A 17,209-nucleotide genomic window follows, 5' to 3' on the forward strand; every position below is an offset into this window, starting at 1 on the left:
ACTGATAGCAACACAGGGAATGGAAGTTCTGATATTTAAACCTGACAGAATCCTGTTGAAGTGATATGTAAAGTGCACAGTTGGGTGGAGAATTCAAAGAAAATGGAAGTCTTTGGAGGTTGTGCCTTTATAAGCACAAAGTAACAGGCTCAAGGTCCATTTTCTCAGTGGATACAGACATTGCAATATAGGGTTAACTGAGCAAGTTTTCAAATATAACATAGCGCAGCCTTCTGTGTAATCCCTTGTGTAAAACCCACCAGCTCTGAGCACTTTGAGCAAATCGCTGCTCATTCAGCACTGAGCTGTTCCTGAGACAGATTGAGGAAGAATCCAATTTAGAAAAACACTCTCAAGGAAGAGCAGAGAAAAGCAAAAAAGAGGAAAATTTGTAAGGGATGCTCGGAAAAAGCCAAGCTAGGGCCATGAAATGCAGGAGACTTTACACGCTCTAAAAGCGTGTGGACTGTGGGAAGACTTATGAATTATTGTTTTAAAAGGAGCTCCTTACTTAAACCAGGAGTATGATAGCTAGTAAGGGTCTAATCTAGCTAGAGCTGCTTTGATGCAGGGAGAGAGTTTTATTTTTAGCCAGAGAGGTAATTAAAGCAGGCATTGAATCTGAAAACATCTCGGGGATCTGGCACAGAAGGGCAAAAAGTGCATCTTATGCATTTGTGTGAACCGTGAAAGTAGCAGTGAAAGTAGCAGCGATGGACAGAAGGAGAGCGGGCTCAGAGTTCATTTAGTAACAGCAAAACCCAACATCGAAGTTACAGAGCTCCTGTCAACTAACAAAACCACTTCTCTGCAGACTGAGCAGCTGGGATGGCTGAAGAAGGCCTAAGTGGCACCGGCACCCCTTTCTCTCTCTCTTTTTCAGGCAGCGGTTTTCTTGCACTTTACCAGATAGGGGTGGTCCAGTCGCTCTTGGAATTGGCACCTGAAATACTCAAATCAGCATCCAAAGTTTATGGAGCATCAGCTGGGTCACTTATCGCTGCAGCAGTGGTGTGTGAATCTAGCCTAGGTAAGGAAGGCTTTGGTTTATTCCGTGTATCTGTTTGTTAATAATAAATAATCATCATCATCATCATAATGAAAACATGGATTTTAATGCCAAGAAAGGATTGGAAAGGAATGATTTGTATAATAATACAATAACTAATAATGTAATGGTACAGCATCAGGGGACCTACAGGGCCAGATCTTCAGCTAGCAGCAATCAGACTAGCTGTGTTTAAGGCAGTAGTGGTACATTGCTTTACATTAGCTGAGGACCTAAACCATTGCTCTTCAGTGGGAGCTCATGGGCCAGATCCAGCCCCCACAGCCCTTCCATTTGGCCCACTGCCAGCCTTCTGGGAAGAAGCAGAGCTCTCTTCCCCTCCCCTCAGGGGCCTAGTCTATCCCTCCCCGGGCCTCAGAGAGGGGGCTGAAGAACCCCAAAAAGAGCAGAGGTGAGGCTGGGGGCCCCACAACTGATGAGGGGGCTGGGCAGATAGCGGGCTAGAGGCAGGATTGATGGGAAGTGGGCAGATGCAGTTCAGTTTAATTCCCCTCTGTTTACCATCATGCCATGTACTTAATTAAAAACCTTTCCATTTCCATTTATATACCTTGGAGCTAGCCTGTGTTGATACAATTCGACTTACAGCAGTATGCTTTTAATCAGGCGTTCATGCCGACACAAAGCGATCTGTAATTGACATGCTTTCCTTAGCTGGCTTGGTTGCTTTCTGCATAGCCCTTTTCCAGAAGAAAAGATGATGTGAAGGAGTTATCAAAATCTCAGGCAATCAGGGAAATTAGAAGTCCCTTCATTTCTTGTGCGTTTTAAACTTTAAATTTTAATTTCATAGCTTTAAGAGTAGAATTAATATTGATAGCATGATGTTTTTATAGCGTTATAGTCTATTGGTATAATTGCTTGTTTATAAGATTTCATTGGAATATTGCCTATGGTTACCCAGCTTTTTATTTTGAGATTATTAAACACAATCCAGCACATCACTCTTGCAAGCTTGCGACCCCTGGCTGCCAAGAGAGCACATACCTGAAGAGCCCTTTGGCCTGTCCAGATCTGGACATTCCCTTCCCCGGCCAGCCAGGAAATGCAATTCCATGGTCACTGATCTAGACCAACATATATTAATATAGTTTTCAGAGTAGCAGCCGTGTTAGTCTGTATTCGCAAAAAGAAAAGGAGTACTTGTGGCACCTTAGAGACTAATACATTTATTTGAGCATAAGCTTTCGTGAGCTACAGCTCACTTTATCAGATGCATCCGATGAAGTGAGCTGTAGCTCATGAAAACTTATGCTCAAATAAATTTGTTAGTCTCTAAGGTACCACAAGTACTCCTTTTCTTTTTATTAATATAGTGTTTCACCTGTTCAGCCTGTGGCCCTGATCTTTAGCGGGTGTAAATCAGTGCAGCTGCATTGAAACCAGAAAAGTGACCCTGATTTACACCCAGCTGTGGATCTCGACCTGGGTATCCATCTAGATCGTTGCACGTGCTCAGTGAGTCAAATCTTCAGCTGATATAAATCAATGTCCTTCCGCTGAATGGAGCTACGCCAACTGATACCCGGGGAGCATCTGGCCCGGCACTGTCAAATTCAGTGGTCAGGTTTCAGTGTTTCTTTGGACTAGTCAGTAGGGGTGGAGTACTCAAAAGGAGTCAGGCACCTCTGGCTCTGTTTTACCTGTTTAAGTCCCAGTGTTGGGAGCACCGTGATGCACAAAACTCTCACTGAAACCGTAAGTTTTTGCAGTAAAGGATCCCTCAGTGCCTATGTTTCTGCCTCTGGGTACACGCCCTGCTGCCTCTTGGTGGTGTCCGGATGCCTATCTCCTGCCTAAGCTCCAGAGCGATTCAGCAACCGGGGAAGATAATCATTCGGTTACCTACGTTGCCTGAGGGGACCCATCCAGTAGGCATGCTCAGAGGCTGCCTACTGGAGCGGGCTCCCCCATAGGCGAATTCACACTTAACAGCTGGGGCGGAGGAGAGCCTTCATCACCACTTTTAGCCCGGGGTTAGGGGCCTCACCTGGGCGGTGGGAGACCTTTGATTCAGAAGGGATTTGAACAGGGATCTGCCACTTCTCAGGTGAGTGCTCTAACCACTGGGCTCTGGGACAGTCTAATGGAGGGGGCCCCTCAGTCTCTCCTGTTGAAGTGGTTGCACTGTGGAGAAATGAAAGGCTCATTGGAACAGGGGACTGGATCCTGGATCACCCACAGCCTGGGTGAGTAATTGCATAGCCTGGTGGTTGGCACATTCTCATGCTTGTGCTCTCACTCTTGCTCTCACAGAGTTATGCGGGCTAGAGAGAATAGCCCAATGGTTAGAGCAGCCACTTGTGAGATGGCAAATCCCTGTTCAAATCAATGCTCCCCACCCCCGAGGTGGAGAACACCTAAATCCTTTTGAGCATTCAGCCCTAAATGCTTTCCTGCTCAGGAGAAGAGGACACATCTTCCTTTCAGAGTAATACAATGCCTTTTCCAGCTGCAACACACTAAGGTCGTATGGACCAGAATAAAAACCCCACAGCACAAGTCTCAGACCCTGGGTCAGCCAATTCGGGCTCACGGGGCTCGGGCTGCAGAGCTAAAAACTGCAGCGGTCACAGTCCCCTTGCGAGGTTTCAGAGCCTGGGCTGCAGCCCGAGCCCGAAGCTTTACACTGCAGCCCAAGCCCTGTGAGCCTGAGTCAGCTGATTCGGGCCGGCCCTGGCTGTGCCATGGGTCTTACTGCAGCATAGATGTGCCCGAAATCCCTGTGATCTTGTAATGTAATGTAAGGGCTTGATCTTGCCCCTGTTTAAGAAACAGCAAATGTCTCATTGGCATCAATGGGACCAAGAGGAGCACACGCTGGGTGATTTGTTAATCTCCAGGTGTTGGTTTTAGTGTAGAAATTAAGGGCGCTATGTTAAAGTGCACTAGGCAACTTTTAGTTCACACCAGCAAGGTATAAACGGACCAGTGAATACGCACTTTAGAAATCACACCCATGCAGTGCACAGTCCTGCCCCATGTGGACACACCCCAAGCCTTGCTGCTTTTAAAGAATTTTTTAAGGCAGAAAAAAAAAAGCATACCCATCTATGTATCAATATCTTAGCTGCTGCTGGTAAGACAGTGGTGCCCGATTGGCACATTCCTGGGCTTACAGGGGGAAAGCTACCTCTAGGAAATCTATAGAGGAGGCAGCTCTAATGGTTCAGTCCAATAGCATCCTGCAGCTCACAGGTCGTCCCGCTCCTGGGCAATCACAGCCAGTAGCTCTGGATCCCAGAGATGAGTTTGGAGCCCTCTTGTTTAGTCAGGCTGCAGACCAAAGGAAAATCCATGCCGCTCTGGTTTATTATGGCAAAAATCACAAACGTTTGTCATTTGGTTTTCAAGCAACTTTGATTTGAAATTCCGCTCCATTAGCTCCTCGATTGACCCCGCAAAGCATTGGTTGTTATGTCACATGCCCGGAATATCTGCTCAAACATTTATAACTGCTCTTAGTTCCTGGGTTGCTCCAGTGCCTTCAGGACACGAAGATATTTTTGCTCCATCTAATCTGCCTGCCCGTCTTTCTAGAGCAATCTCAGGGGTTGCTGCACTGGGACAGCCAGAACACGGGCCCAAGTGAGCTTTGTTCTTGCCAGATTAGGCCCTAGTCCTGCAAAATCTTGTGCTGGTGGCTCAACTTTACACATGTGAGGAACCACCTGGATGTCGGTGGAACTGGTGCATGTGCAAACTTCAGCACGTGCAGAAATCTCTGCAGGATCACGGGTTGAATGTGCTTCCGGCCATATGTGAAATAATCTAGGGCTTGAATGTGGACCCAAGGGTTTGTTGAATTCCCAATGATCTCACTTCTGCGTGGTCAGATAGCCAGATCCTAATCTAAAGCATCCTGCTTCAGGGTGTGAGCCAACCTCTAACTAATGGATGTCAGGAAGAAACTTCCCCTGGGGGCAGGTTATTCCATTGCTTACTCCCAAAGAGTTTCTTGCACCTTCCTGTGAAGCAGGAGACAGAATCTTGACCTAGATGGACCCCAGGTCTGATCCGGTCTGGCAGTTCCTAATCTACAGGAGCCGCAATGCCGATCCTGAGGTATTGATCTTATTCACGGCTTCAGTGGGAGCCTGCCTACATCAGGACCAAGTATATAATTAAGCTGTAAGCAGCCGCATGCTGGAGCTGAAAGGCCATCAGCCATTCTTCCACAGTCCTCTCCCCTCTCTCTCTCTTCATGCTGCTGAAAAGGGACAGTGCTGTAAGACCAGGACTGGGAACCAGGAACTCCTGAGCTCTGATATTGACTCTCTCGGGCAAGTCATGCCCTGGCTTTGTGCCTCAGTTTCCCCAGCTATCAAATGAGGATGATCCAGTCCCTATCGGCCTTGCAGGGCTGATGTAATTAGTAATGGCACCTTGTTTCCTCCCATGTGAAGTGGGGGATGATAATATTTATCTATCCTCACAGGGATGCGGTGATTAATAGTGCAGAGCCCACCCCTCCCTGTGATGAGAGATCATGAGGGAATCACAAGAGTATCCTCTCACAGAGATTTCTACTCCCTAAGCCACCCGAGTCGTGAGACTGTGCTCCCTAAGAAGGGATGTGAAATACAGCTCATCAAAGGCCAGTAGGTGCAAGAGGCAAACCTAGAACACATGTTCTCCTGGCGTCTAGCCCAGTGTCCTGCCTCTAGGCCAAAGGGTATTGTGGGAGGAGGAGGCGGATCCATTCTGCCTGTGCCTTACAGGAAGCCACAGCTCCATGCGGCTGCTTTGAGATGATGCTGAGGCTCTGAGGGGCCTGGCAGGCTGCACAATCCACTAGGACACAAGTCTTCATTTTGATAAAATGTTCCATCATTGTGCAAACCCTAATGGGTCTTTGATTGTCACTTAAAGAGTTATATCCTGTGGTTTATGACTGGGTCAAATTTGGATGAATTTTCTCTGGGAGAGCAAAAAGCCACTTCTGCGACCTCAAGGTTTTACCCCCCTGCCAAATGTCACCTTTCGTCTCCAAGCTGCTATGGGTATGTCTACATTTTGAGCTCTGCGTGTGTGAGATTCTGTGACACAGAGGCTCTTAAGTAAAGGGTCCCCTGTTCGGCACAGACAACTCTCACCTCAGACCTGACAAACTCACTACACCGAGCACACATCTTACAGGATATTTCTCCATAAAGAGTAATGTGTAAGGTATCCTCATCACTTGTCAAGACTCATAATCTTTGCAAGATGTATGTACGTACGGGTAATATTTAAGGGACTGGGAGTAGAAATTAGTCACCAGGGGACAATCTTGGTGATGGTCCATTTAGGCAGGAATGAGTTGCCTCCCCGCCCTGTTTAGCCCATGATGCCATGCAAAGCTCAGTTGCTTAGCCTTGGCAATACCAAGGCTACTTTCAATGGAAAACCATCAGAGGTAACCACAAACAATCAAAACCACTGGAAGGTGAAAAGGGAACCTTACAACAAGACAGGGGTTCGCCCTGTCTGTGAATAGAAGCAAAAGACTGTTTCAGTATAACACACAGGAGGGAGAAGTCCTCTGAATCCATCCACTGAGGAAACCCCTTGTGGAGAGGGGGTGTTTTCATGAATATTGATAAGCGTAGACCCAGGTTTGCGTTTTATGATTTTGCTTTGTATTGTAACCATTTGTTTCCAGCACTTTCTCTCTTGTCTAGTTAACTCTTTACCCTTTCTTAAATACACTTATAACAAAATAAAGGTACGTGCTCATAAGTACTGTATGTTGTACAGGAAAGGTGGTTTAATGTAAAACTGGACCTCTGGGGGCGGAGGATCTGGGATTTCTGTGAGCAGCCAGCATCAGGGGCTGCATATCACAGGGGAACATGTCAAAGGGACTTGGGGACCGGGGTATGCCTATTGCTAACCCACAAGGTGAAGCTGGGGCTGGCATAGCTCAGAGGAGAGCGCTCGAGGGGCTGAGAGGCTGGTGGTATCAGCGAGATGACACCCAGGCAGGCATAGAAATGATTCCTTCTTGGTTGAGGCAGGGGATAACAGGGTGACTTTCAGTCCTGGATGCCCCGAGACTGTCACGGAGCCCCAGCTGGAAGAGATATACTCACATTAGCTCTCATGGAGCTTGATGAGAACTCTTGTGGCTACGTCTCCTTAGGCTGGAATTCCTGGGAATCTCCTCCCACCCCCACCAGTGTAAGTGTAGACATACCCTAAGACGCTACCACTGCTCAAAAGGACACCAACAAATAATTAATGTTGAGCAAACTGCCTGTTTGTCACTAACTTCTTTCTCAAAAACGGCTGCTCCGTTGTCAATCAAACTTTCTGAAAATATTCCACTTAGGGCAGAGAGTGAGCAATTTCCATCCAAAAGGTTATAGCTCAACAAAATGATACGTGACTGAAAACACAGGGGTATCGCGTTGGGCAATCTTAGGATTATTGGGCCTTTAAGGAGAGCTGATGATAAATGACCCTCTGTTTTCCCTTCCTCGATCAGAGGACCTAAAGGAAGCTTTCCATGAAGCAGTGAGAGATGCCAGGAAAACAATTCTCGGCCCTCTCTCTCCCGGGTGCAACACGCTCCGCACCATACAGAAGGGGTTGTACAAGATGTTGCCAGAGAACTCTCACCAGGTGGCTTCGGGGAGGCTGCACATTTCCCTCACCCGGGTGACGGATAGACAGAATGTCATGGTGTCCGAGTTCAGTTCGAAGGAGGACCTGATTCAGGTAACGGGGGTGGGGTGGGGGGGTCTCCTCTCTGCTGAGCCTGCAGTGAAATTAAATGAAGAAAAAAAACAACACAAACTGAGTTCAGGAGGGAGAGGTGAAGTCCATGGAGTGTGAAAGTGCGTGAACAGGCGGAGGGAGGAGAGAATTCCACCTCTGTCCTGGTCCAGAGACTCCACCCTGGTCCTAGGTTCAGAAGCATATTAGGCTACGAGGACCAGACGTGGCCAGAAAGTAGCTCTCATTGGTACCTGCTGCTGGAAACAGCCTGTTCTGGTGTGTGCTAACTGTGGGAGAGGCCCCCCCCATGCTAGACGTTCCTAGTGCCCCTTGTTGTCAAGCTTTCTAACCTTATCGCAGGCTGTGACCGCTGCCTCCCCGCCACGGCACTTTCCAAACCTGGTCCCCCATTCAGGGTGACTGAAAAGTCTAAAGACAGGTTTCAGAGTAGCAGCTGTGTTAGTCTGTATTCGCAAAAAGAAAAGGAGGACTTGTGGCACCTTAGAGACTAACAAATTTATTTGAGCATAAGCTTTCGTGAGCTACAGCTCACTTCATCGGATGCATTTGGTGGAAAAAACAGAGGGGAGATTGATATACATACACAGAGAACATGAAACAATGGGTTTATTGTACACACTGTAAGGAGAGTGATCACTTAAGATGAGCCATCACCAGCAGCAGGGAGGGGGAAAGGAGGAAAACCTTTCATGGTGACAAGCAAGGTAGGCTATTTCCAGCAGTTAACAAGAATATCTGAGGAACAGTGGGCGGTGGGGTGGGGTGGGGGGGCGAGAAATAACATGGGGAAATAGTTTTACTTTGTGTAATGACTCATCCATTCCCAGTCTCTATTCAAGCCTAAATTAATTGTATCCAGTTTGCAAATTAATTCCAATTCAGCAGTCTCTCGTTGGAGTCTGTTTCTGAAGCTTTTTTGTTGAAGTATAGCCACTCTTAGGTCTGTGATCGAGTGACCAGAGAGATTGAAGTGTTCTCCAACTGGTTTTTGAATGTTATAATTCTTGACGTCTGATTTGTATCCATTCATTCTTTTACAGTCCCCATGTCTATGGGCCTTTATGTTGAGGCCTCATTCCCCTTCCAGGCTGCCTCTCTCAGTCCTGAGGCTCATACTGTCTCCTCTGTTGGGGAAGAGGTAGGGGAGCCCTGGCCTGCCCTCTCCTCTGGGCGCCAGCCCAGGGACCTGGTGTAAGGCAGTTCAGGATTGCTCCTTCCAATCCCTTGCCACCTTCCTGGGCTGCTCCTACCTTCTACCCACATCCCTCGCCAGAGTGAAGATTCCATTGCTCCTGCTCTGTGGTTTGGTTGTCTTGGGGGGCTCCTTCCCATCCAGCTCCTGAGGAGCTCCTGCAAATCTTTCTGGCTGCTGGGTTGTGCTCCATGGAGTTGCCCCATCTCTCAGGACGTAAATCTTCAGCCCCTTCCCTTGGAGCTGGGCTGCCTCCCAGACAGCTACTCCAGCCCTCCTTAAGGCATTAGTTTCCCCGAGCTGCTCCCCTGGAGCTGGGCTATCATTCAGGGCAGCTGCAGACCCTCAGCCAGCCTCTGATCCAGCTGGCCATTTCCCTGCAATCAGCCTTTTTTTGGCTTTGGGCTTGGTGAATCCAGCAGGCCACGTGTGCTGCTATATTCCAACAAGCGGCCAGAAGGCAGCCTATATGCTAGTCCCTTTCCCCCTGCTCATCCCCTATAGGTTGGGAGCACTGCCCTGCCCACTCTGCAAGACTCCTGATCCCAGGCCCTTAAACAAACAGGGATGGGTTTCTCTCCCCCTATTTACCCATGGGACCACTTCCCTCACCCACTCTGGATTTAATGCTGTTCTTAGCAATGCCTGTCCTGATTTAAATACAGATTCATGCATCATCGAGTAGGCCCCAAGATCCACCCCACATTTAAAAGTCTGGATTAGAGCTGGTCAAAATTGTCTGATGAACATTTTTCTGTTGGAAAATGCCGATTTGGCCACATTGAAATGTTTCGTGGGAACGTACGGATTTAGCACAATTTGCAATGAAAAATTATCAAAATGCTTCATTTTGATACAGCCAAAGTTCTTAGTTTAGAAGTTATCATTTCCACCCTGGGTTTATGATAGTTTAGTATTGAAATGAAGCACTTTGAACTCCCTGGAACATTTTGTTTCAATAGGATTGTTTCGATATTTCTGAAACGAACGGTTGGAAATTTGGTTTCGCGGGAAATTTGGAATGTTGGCTTTTTGTGTTAGGATGAAAGAACATTTTTGACATGTCAGAATTTCTCCCAGAATGAAAATTCCAAGTTTTGACCAGCTCTAGTTTGGATCCAGATGACAGTACGTCAGCCCCAGTTTATCTCCGTAAAGAAGCCTGAATCTCTGGGCAATAAATCCAATCGTTTCCCAACTTGGGGAAGTTTGGGGGTGAAGTATGCTTTTCTGTGAGCCTTCTGTGCTTCTCTTCTCCTCACAGGCACTGATCTGCAGCTGCTTTGTTCCTATCTATTGCGGATTCATCCCTCCCTCCTTCCGAGGTGTGGTGAGTGCTCTTTAGCAAATATTCCAGGGGATATGCTTTCTATTCTCACCAATCTATTGCCAGACTCTGCTCTCAGACATAGCTTCATAAGGCCAAATCCTCAGCTGGTGTAAATAGGTGTTGCTCCACAGACTTTTGCCAGTTTACACTAGCTAAGGGTCTATCCATTCCATAGATCTAAAGGCTGCAATGGGCCATCAAGTCCGACCTCCGGTATAACCCCAAGTCACTGAATTTTATCCATGAATTCCCTGCGGTGGGTGTGACCGATAGCTCCAGGAATCTTGCTGCTGGGGGTTCACTTGTTTCAACAACTTTTAGTTTGCTCTGTTTCAGTCGCTGTGGCTTCGCACCCTTTTGATTTTGGCTGTAAATTTCAGGGTCTCTTGAATCCTGCACGGAGAGGATAAAAGCCCAAATGTCACCAGCAAGTTGAATTCAGCTCAGAGCAGTCCGTACAGAGTTCCCTAGGGGGTTGGACGTGATTGCGCCGTGCAGAAATTTCCAAAGCCAGCATGAGTTCTGCTACAAACAAGCACCAGATGCAGGATGTTGCCTTTAAGTAGCACCTTAAATTCAGACCTCTCATAGTGCTCTGTCACGGGTCTAGTATTTACAAGCTTGACAAACAGGCTCATGAGTAGCTGGATATTTCTGTGGAGTAGCTGGGATATTCCCTCCCACGCAGGCTAAAGCCTTCACGAGCTGCCCTGTTGCAGCTTGACAGCAAGCCTTTAACAATCACCACCGATTGTGTCATCATGCTCATTGCAACAAGCCACTCACTACCATGGTGGCTGCTTTATAGTAACCTATGTTTTTTAACTAGGATGGGATTTGGTTTAACTTTCTCAGCCATTCTCATGTCCCGCTGGCTACATCTCCCATGCAGGCAGGCCCTGGACTCCAGCCAATAACTCTCTCTCCCAAGCTGCTCCTCTCAGCTTTTGGCCCATGGCTATGTGGGGAGAACGTGGCTGTGGGAGGAGGGGTGCAGAAGCAGGACAGGTTGGGGGAATAGAAAAGGTTCCAAGTAGGGGCAGGGACTAGCTCCTCCCAGGAATCCAGACCCCATTACAGACCTTTCCTCCCTCATTGGCACAATGTACCCTATGATTATCCATATAACACAGCAAAGCAAACAGTGCAGCAAAGTGGCCAGCCCTGAAGGCGTCCCAGGGCCTTAAGGATTCACCGGATGTTCAAAAAATAGGTGTGTGTTGCACTTTGCTAGCACTTCCCGTACAAGGATTACAAAGCTCTTTTACAGGTTTCAGAGTAGCAGCCGTGTTAGTCTGTATTCGCAAAAAGAAAAGGAGTACTTGTGGCACCTTAGAGACTAACAAATTTATTAGAGCATAAGCTTTCGTGAACTACAGCTCACTTCATCGAATGCATTTGGTGGTCCACCAAATGCATCCGATGAAGTGAGCTGTAGCTCATGAAAGCTTATGCTCTAATAAATTTGTTAGTCTCTAAGGTGCCACAAGTACTCCTTTTCTTTTTGCGAAAGCTCTTTTACAGGCAAGTAATGCATTCAGTCTCCCAACACCCCACGGGGGGTAGGCAGAGATCATTATCCCCCGCTGTGGGACAGAGGGGATAAGTGACTTGTCCAAGGTCACAGAGGAAATCTGTGGCAGAGGCAAGAATAGATCCCACATTTCCTAAATCCTGTTCCTGTGTCTTAGCCACAAGCTGATCTTTTGCCCTTTGGGATCAGAGATCAGTGGCCTGGGATTCAGGAGGCCTGGGTTCTTATTCCTGGCAATGGCCTGCTGGGTGACCTCAGGAAAGTCATGTCACCTCTCCATGCCTCCGTTTCCCCAGCTATAAAATGGGGGTGATGACGCTGCTCTCCTTTGTAAAGCACTTTGAGATAAAAGCTGGGACTATTATACATGCTACTAATTTGCATATCCCAACTGAGGTGGCAGGTACCCTATTCAGACACCCACATGTAACGAACCAGGCCTGTGTTGTTCCCATGATCACCTGTCCTGATTGCTGTGATGCTCCTGACTACTTTTAATTATGATCGTCTCCAAACAAACTTCCCTGTTGTTTCCGCCCCGTACTCCAGCGCTACGTCGATGGAGGTTTCACTAACCTGCAGCCATGTTCTGACCTGGAGGCTGTGATCACGGTGTCCCCATTCACGGGCGAGCTCGACATCTGTCCCCGGGACTGCCCGGCTATCTTCTACTCTTTTCAGATCCTTAACAGCAGCATTCAGATCTCAGTGGAAAATCTGTGCCGGTTTAGCTATGCTCTCTTTCCACCTAGCTACCTGGTAAGTGGTCCCTGCCAACATACCCCAGTGCTTCTCAATCGTCTTACCCTCAGGTAGGGTTCCCACCTCTCCAGGTTTTCCCAGGATCGTCCCTTTTTCGAGGTAGCTGTCCCAGATGAAGTAGCCTTTGAGCTGGTACCTGTACCCACTGGCACTACTTTTATCAGAGCCAGTGAGCTCAGGAACCACCATCCCATGCTTCAGGGTTTAAATCGATCTCTATTACGGATTAGGTTGAAACCCTCAAAGGTGTGTGTGTGTGTGGGGGGAAGATTATCCCACATTTGCTATTGTGGGGTTCTTACACCTTCCTCTGAAGCATCTGGGACTGGCCACTGTCAGAGATGGATACTGGACGGAATAGATCTTGGGCCTGCTCCAGCCTAGCGGCCCCTACGTCCCTACGCTGCAGACAATGGGCTAGAACCTCAGCCAACGTACTCAGCCTAGCCCCACTGAAGTCAATGCTAGTTTACACCAGCTGCGGCTCTGGCCCAGCACACATCTGCTGCTGTGCCACCCAACCAGCATTGTGCCACACAATCCTGGGATTAATGTGCACCTCCAGTTCTGGACGCCATGGGCTGGTGTAGACTGGCATAACTCTTGGCAACAGCACAGCCGCCTGTTCTCTTGCTCCCCATCAATTCTGCCCTCACATCCATTCACCCCCTGCCCTCTGCCTCACCTCTTCCTGCCTCCCCGGGGTACTTCACCCCCCTTCTCAGACCTGCACCAGGGTCCCCTCTTCCCCTCCTTCTAGGCTGGGGGTAGGGGTGGTCCCAGGGGTTCTTCTCCCCCACTCCCCGCACCCCCTACTTTCCCAGGCCAGGCATGGGGGGGGAGTGGGGAGGAGCAGAGGTGCTGCCCCTGTTGCTCACTGGAGGAGAAGAGGGAACATAGCTGCCCTGAGCTGGTAGGTTTTTTCTGCTCCCTCCTCCCCTCCAGTGCAAAGGGCTTTGCGGGAGTTGAGGGGTAACTCTGCCTGTTTCCTGCTGCAGGACAAGAACCAGAAATTACTGCTGCTCTACCCCAGGAGGCAGGGAAGTGGGGAAGGCAAGCAATCAGAGGGGGTTTTCCTCCAGGCCGTGCGCCCCTCAGTGACCAGCTTGAGTTGCAGAAGTATTATTTGCTGGGTCTGTGGGCCCCTTTTGACCAGGGACCCTTTAAGCACTGAGGATCTAGCCCCAAATGTTAATTCCCCTCATGGTATATCAAACAGCATTAGAGAAGACATGACTTCTGCCCCTAGAAGAACACTTCCTGCTGCTAGAATTCTTTCTGATGCCAGGTGCTTTCTTCCACAGGTCCTGAATGAGTTTTTTTCTCGAGGGTATCAGGATGCTGTCCTTTTCTTACAGAGGAACAGTAAGTGTTACCCCAAGCCTGTAAACAGACAGGAGGCATTCTCTGTATGGCATTGATATGCAGGAGAAACGATAAAACACATGGTTACAAATCCCCTGCACCTCCACTACTGAGCAATAAAGGAAACATGTATCTAAATGACTTGCTTCTCACTAGGCTACTGGAGACATCTCTCTCTGTTCATGTTTATTACCCTAACCCTTTGTCCTATAAGACCTACAAGGTCAATTTGATATGGTTGGAGACATCTCTCTGTTGTACTCTCTGTGACAGCCTTCCATGACAGCAACATTCCTCTAGAACAGTGGGAACTGTCCAGCAACAAAAGGGAGGCTTGTATCCACAGGCAACAGAATTTCCACAGGAGCCTATGGAACTCAATGCCTCATGAAATAAGAATCAACACTAACCATGGTTTTGCTAAAGCCCCAGGAGATGTGGGTCAGAAGCTCAGACAAACCTGCTGGCTAGGTGCACTTAGGCTATGAGGGGGAAGTTAACAAAGGCACGGCAGGCTTCTAGTGAAAGTCAACAAGCCATGAAAGTTGACGGGAATTAGGTGTCCTAATGTTTCCAGTCTCATGAAGTGTCACCAGGATCTTCCACATAATCTCCTGCAATTAAACATCACTTAGCTTTATCTGACTATTTATGAACAGTTTTACCCTTTGTCATCATGTCTCATAGATGCCTCTGGTATCAATTATCCCGCCAACACGGTGACCTTCCAGCTTGCCAGTTTGCTCAGTAAAAATTACTTGTCTCGAGCCAATGAGGAGTCCCCATGCCAGAACCCAGACACAGGGGGGCTGGAATGCAACGGGCCAGCTCCCAGGGACCCACCCCCCAAGCAGGCTCCTGCTGTGAGTGGGACACTCAATGGAACAGACCAGAAAATATGGCAGCAGCTGCCCCCGCGCCAGCACAAAGGTAGAGGAGTCTGATTTCTTTCCTCCTGTTGGGTTTTCTCGAGCTGAGTAACGGTTCGCCTGGGATCTATGGGGTGGTGCTGCAGGAAGGGAAGGGATGTGGGTTTGCTTTGTATTGGATGGGAGGGATGGGAATGGATTCCAGGCCTCATTCAGTGAGGCGAAGGCCTTTGAGTCCAGCAGGCCAGTGAGATTTTTATGGCTTTACTATGTCTTTTATATCTGCTTCGCTGTGCTTGAAATAAAGCAGCTAAGCCATTCTTTCGATGGACAGATGCCTACTAAATATCATTACTGAGCCAAATCCTGAAGCACTTACTTACGGGACAGTTCTTGGGGCACCTTGGACAGACAGTCACCTTGCTACCTCCTGTCTCCACGGAGGTGTCTTCCTTGTGGTGGCTGGGTGTCAGTTACCTACCACCACCAGCCTTTCAGCTCCCCAAGCACACTCCTCTGGGCTACACCAGCCCTGACTTCACCTTGCAGGTGAACAATAGGTGCACCCCTGTCTCTGAGACCCTTTGACTCGTTCCTCCATGATGACCAGCCCCCGTGATGCTAGATGCTCACAGAACTTCCAGATCCTTTGCCTCCAGAGGTGCACCCTGTCCCATTTTACCTTAAACCACCCTTCCTGCATAACACACAGCACTTGTGAGCACGTGTAACAAAATAAAAGTAAGTTTGGTTAAGAACGGGTACTAGAAATGAGAGAATGTGCTGGAAACAAATGGTTACAATACAAAGCAAAATCATACAATGCAAACCTGGGTCTACACTTATCAATAGTTCCCTCTCCTATCTCATAAAGTGAGATGTCACCTCAAAGTTTAGTCTGTTGCAGAGCTGGCTGGTTTCACAAGAACCAGGATCCAAATGTTCATGAAAGCCTCCCCTTGCTCCTTAAGATGTTTCCTCAGTGAACGAATACAGAGAGCCTTTGCCTATGCTCTGTTAGTCTTTTGTTTGTGTTCACAGGCAGGGTCAACCTGTGTCTTTTTGTATCTTCCAGTGGTTTCAAATGTTTGGAATTGTCTTTGATTATTTCCCATCGAAGTCTTGGTATTGAGTAAGGCTGAAAAATGGAGCCTTGCATTGCATCACTGGCTAAGCAGGGTGGAGTGACAACTCCCTCCTGGATAACTGGGCCATCACCAAGACACATTATCCCCTGGTGACTAACTTTCCCTCCAACTCCGTAAAGCAAACTTTCAATATAAATACATTACCCTTTAAATATCTTCCGTACATACAGCTCACACTGATCATGAGTCTTGATGAGCTTTCTGTAGATACCTTCATGTTATGCTTTGTGGATAAATATCCTGCAAGATGTGTTCGGTGTAATAAATTTGTCAGGCGTGACATGAGAGTTGTGTGCAAAGAACAGGGGAAGGAGCCTTTGCAAGGAGTGTCTGTGTCACATCTACTCAAGCCAAACTTTCATTAAAGCATGGATGTGTGCACAGATATTCCAGGGGCCAACAAAGGATGATACCGCTGAGAACAGCTGACCTGTGGCTCCACCCCACTCAACCTGTGGTTATCCAGTGGTGGTGCTCGGTGGGTCAGGAGCAATGGGGGAGGGTGATGCTACGGTGATGACACTCATTTTGTCGTCCTGGTCCCCATTCCAGATGCACTGCTGATCCAGCCCCCTGTGTCTGGGATGTATGTTGCAGTTGGGGTAAATGCACATTGGGAGTGTGAGTATGGTAAACGTTAGGGTTGCTACATTGATTGCTGCTCGATGGTGAACTGTAGTAAAGTAAGTGTGTGTGTGGGTGTATGAACACACGTGTATACATATAAATGGAAAGTGTGTATAAAGCAGCAGCCACAGATTTAAAATTCCTGACACATTTTTGGTGCATTCCAACCTTGTTTACATTTCTCTGAAGTTCCGAGGAAACTAAAGACCCAGTCAATGCCCATAGTGCAGGGAAGCGACAATATAACACTAATATCTATTGCTATGAGCAACAGAGGGGTAAAAGACCATCACTGGGATAGGGCTACAACCAAAACTGGGGCGAAGGTGGGATTTGCACAGGGGACAAATGATTTGTGTCCAACTCCCATTGGATTCCAATGGGATTTGGGTGGCTAATTTCCTTACTTCCCTTTGACAGCTCAGCCTTTTAAAGGAAATTCTCTCTTGGAGGGTAGGCCGTGGTGTTTAGACTCAGCACGATTTTCAGGACACTATTCATTTTGGGGTTTCCTTTAGCTGAATTTGCTCCATAAATTATGAGTCTTTTTTAAAGCCTTGTGTTTGTTTATCTGTTACTGGCATTTGGCT

The 17,209-nt window shown here is 47.9% G+C and overlaps 1 protein-coding gene across 1 annotated transcript; it reads left to right on the top strand.

Moving 5' to 3' along the window:
• Positions 1–647: 647 nt before the first annotated feature.
• On the top strand, positions 648–16,633 carry LOC119846540 (omega-hydroxyceramide transacylase-like). The gene is made up of 7 exons (XM_043500728.1): positions 648–1,030; positions 7,539–7,771; positions 10,249–10,314; positions 12,398–12,607; positions 13,915–13,975; positions 14,663–14,905; positions 16,545–16,633. The coding sequence occupies exons 1-7, from the start codon at positions 829–831 to the stop codon at positions 16,631–16,633; spliced, it is 1,104 nt and encodes a 367-aa protein (XP_043356663.1). The 5' UTR covers positions 648–828.
• The last annotated feature ends 576 nt before the right edge of the window (positions 16,634–17,209 follow it).

This window comes from Dermochelys coriacea, chromosome 21 (genome assembly GCF_009764565.3).
Source record: "Dermochelys coriacea isolate rDerCor1 chromosome 21, rDerCor1.pri.v4, whole genome shotgun sequence".
NCBI lineage: Eukaryota > Metazoa > Chordata > Testudines > Dermochelyidae > Dermochelys > Dermochelys coriacea.

What these genes read in the sequence shown, in the direction of transcription:
- LOC119846540 (XM_043500728.1), top strand. Translation starts at nt 829, where the DNA reads ATGGCTGAAGAAGGCCTAAGTGGCACCGGCACCCCTTTCTCTCTCTCT. An exon ending in GGTGTGTGAATCTAGCCTAG is followed by an intron (nt 1,031 to 7,538) that starts GTAAGGAAGGCT and finishes TTCCTCGATCAG; the next exon opens with AGGACCTAAAGGAAGCTTTC. An exon ending in CGAAGGAGGACCTGATTCAG is followed by an intron (nt 7,772 to 10,248) that starts GTAACGGGGGTG and finishes TTCTCCTCACAG; the next exon opens with GCACTGATCTGCAGCTGCTT.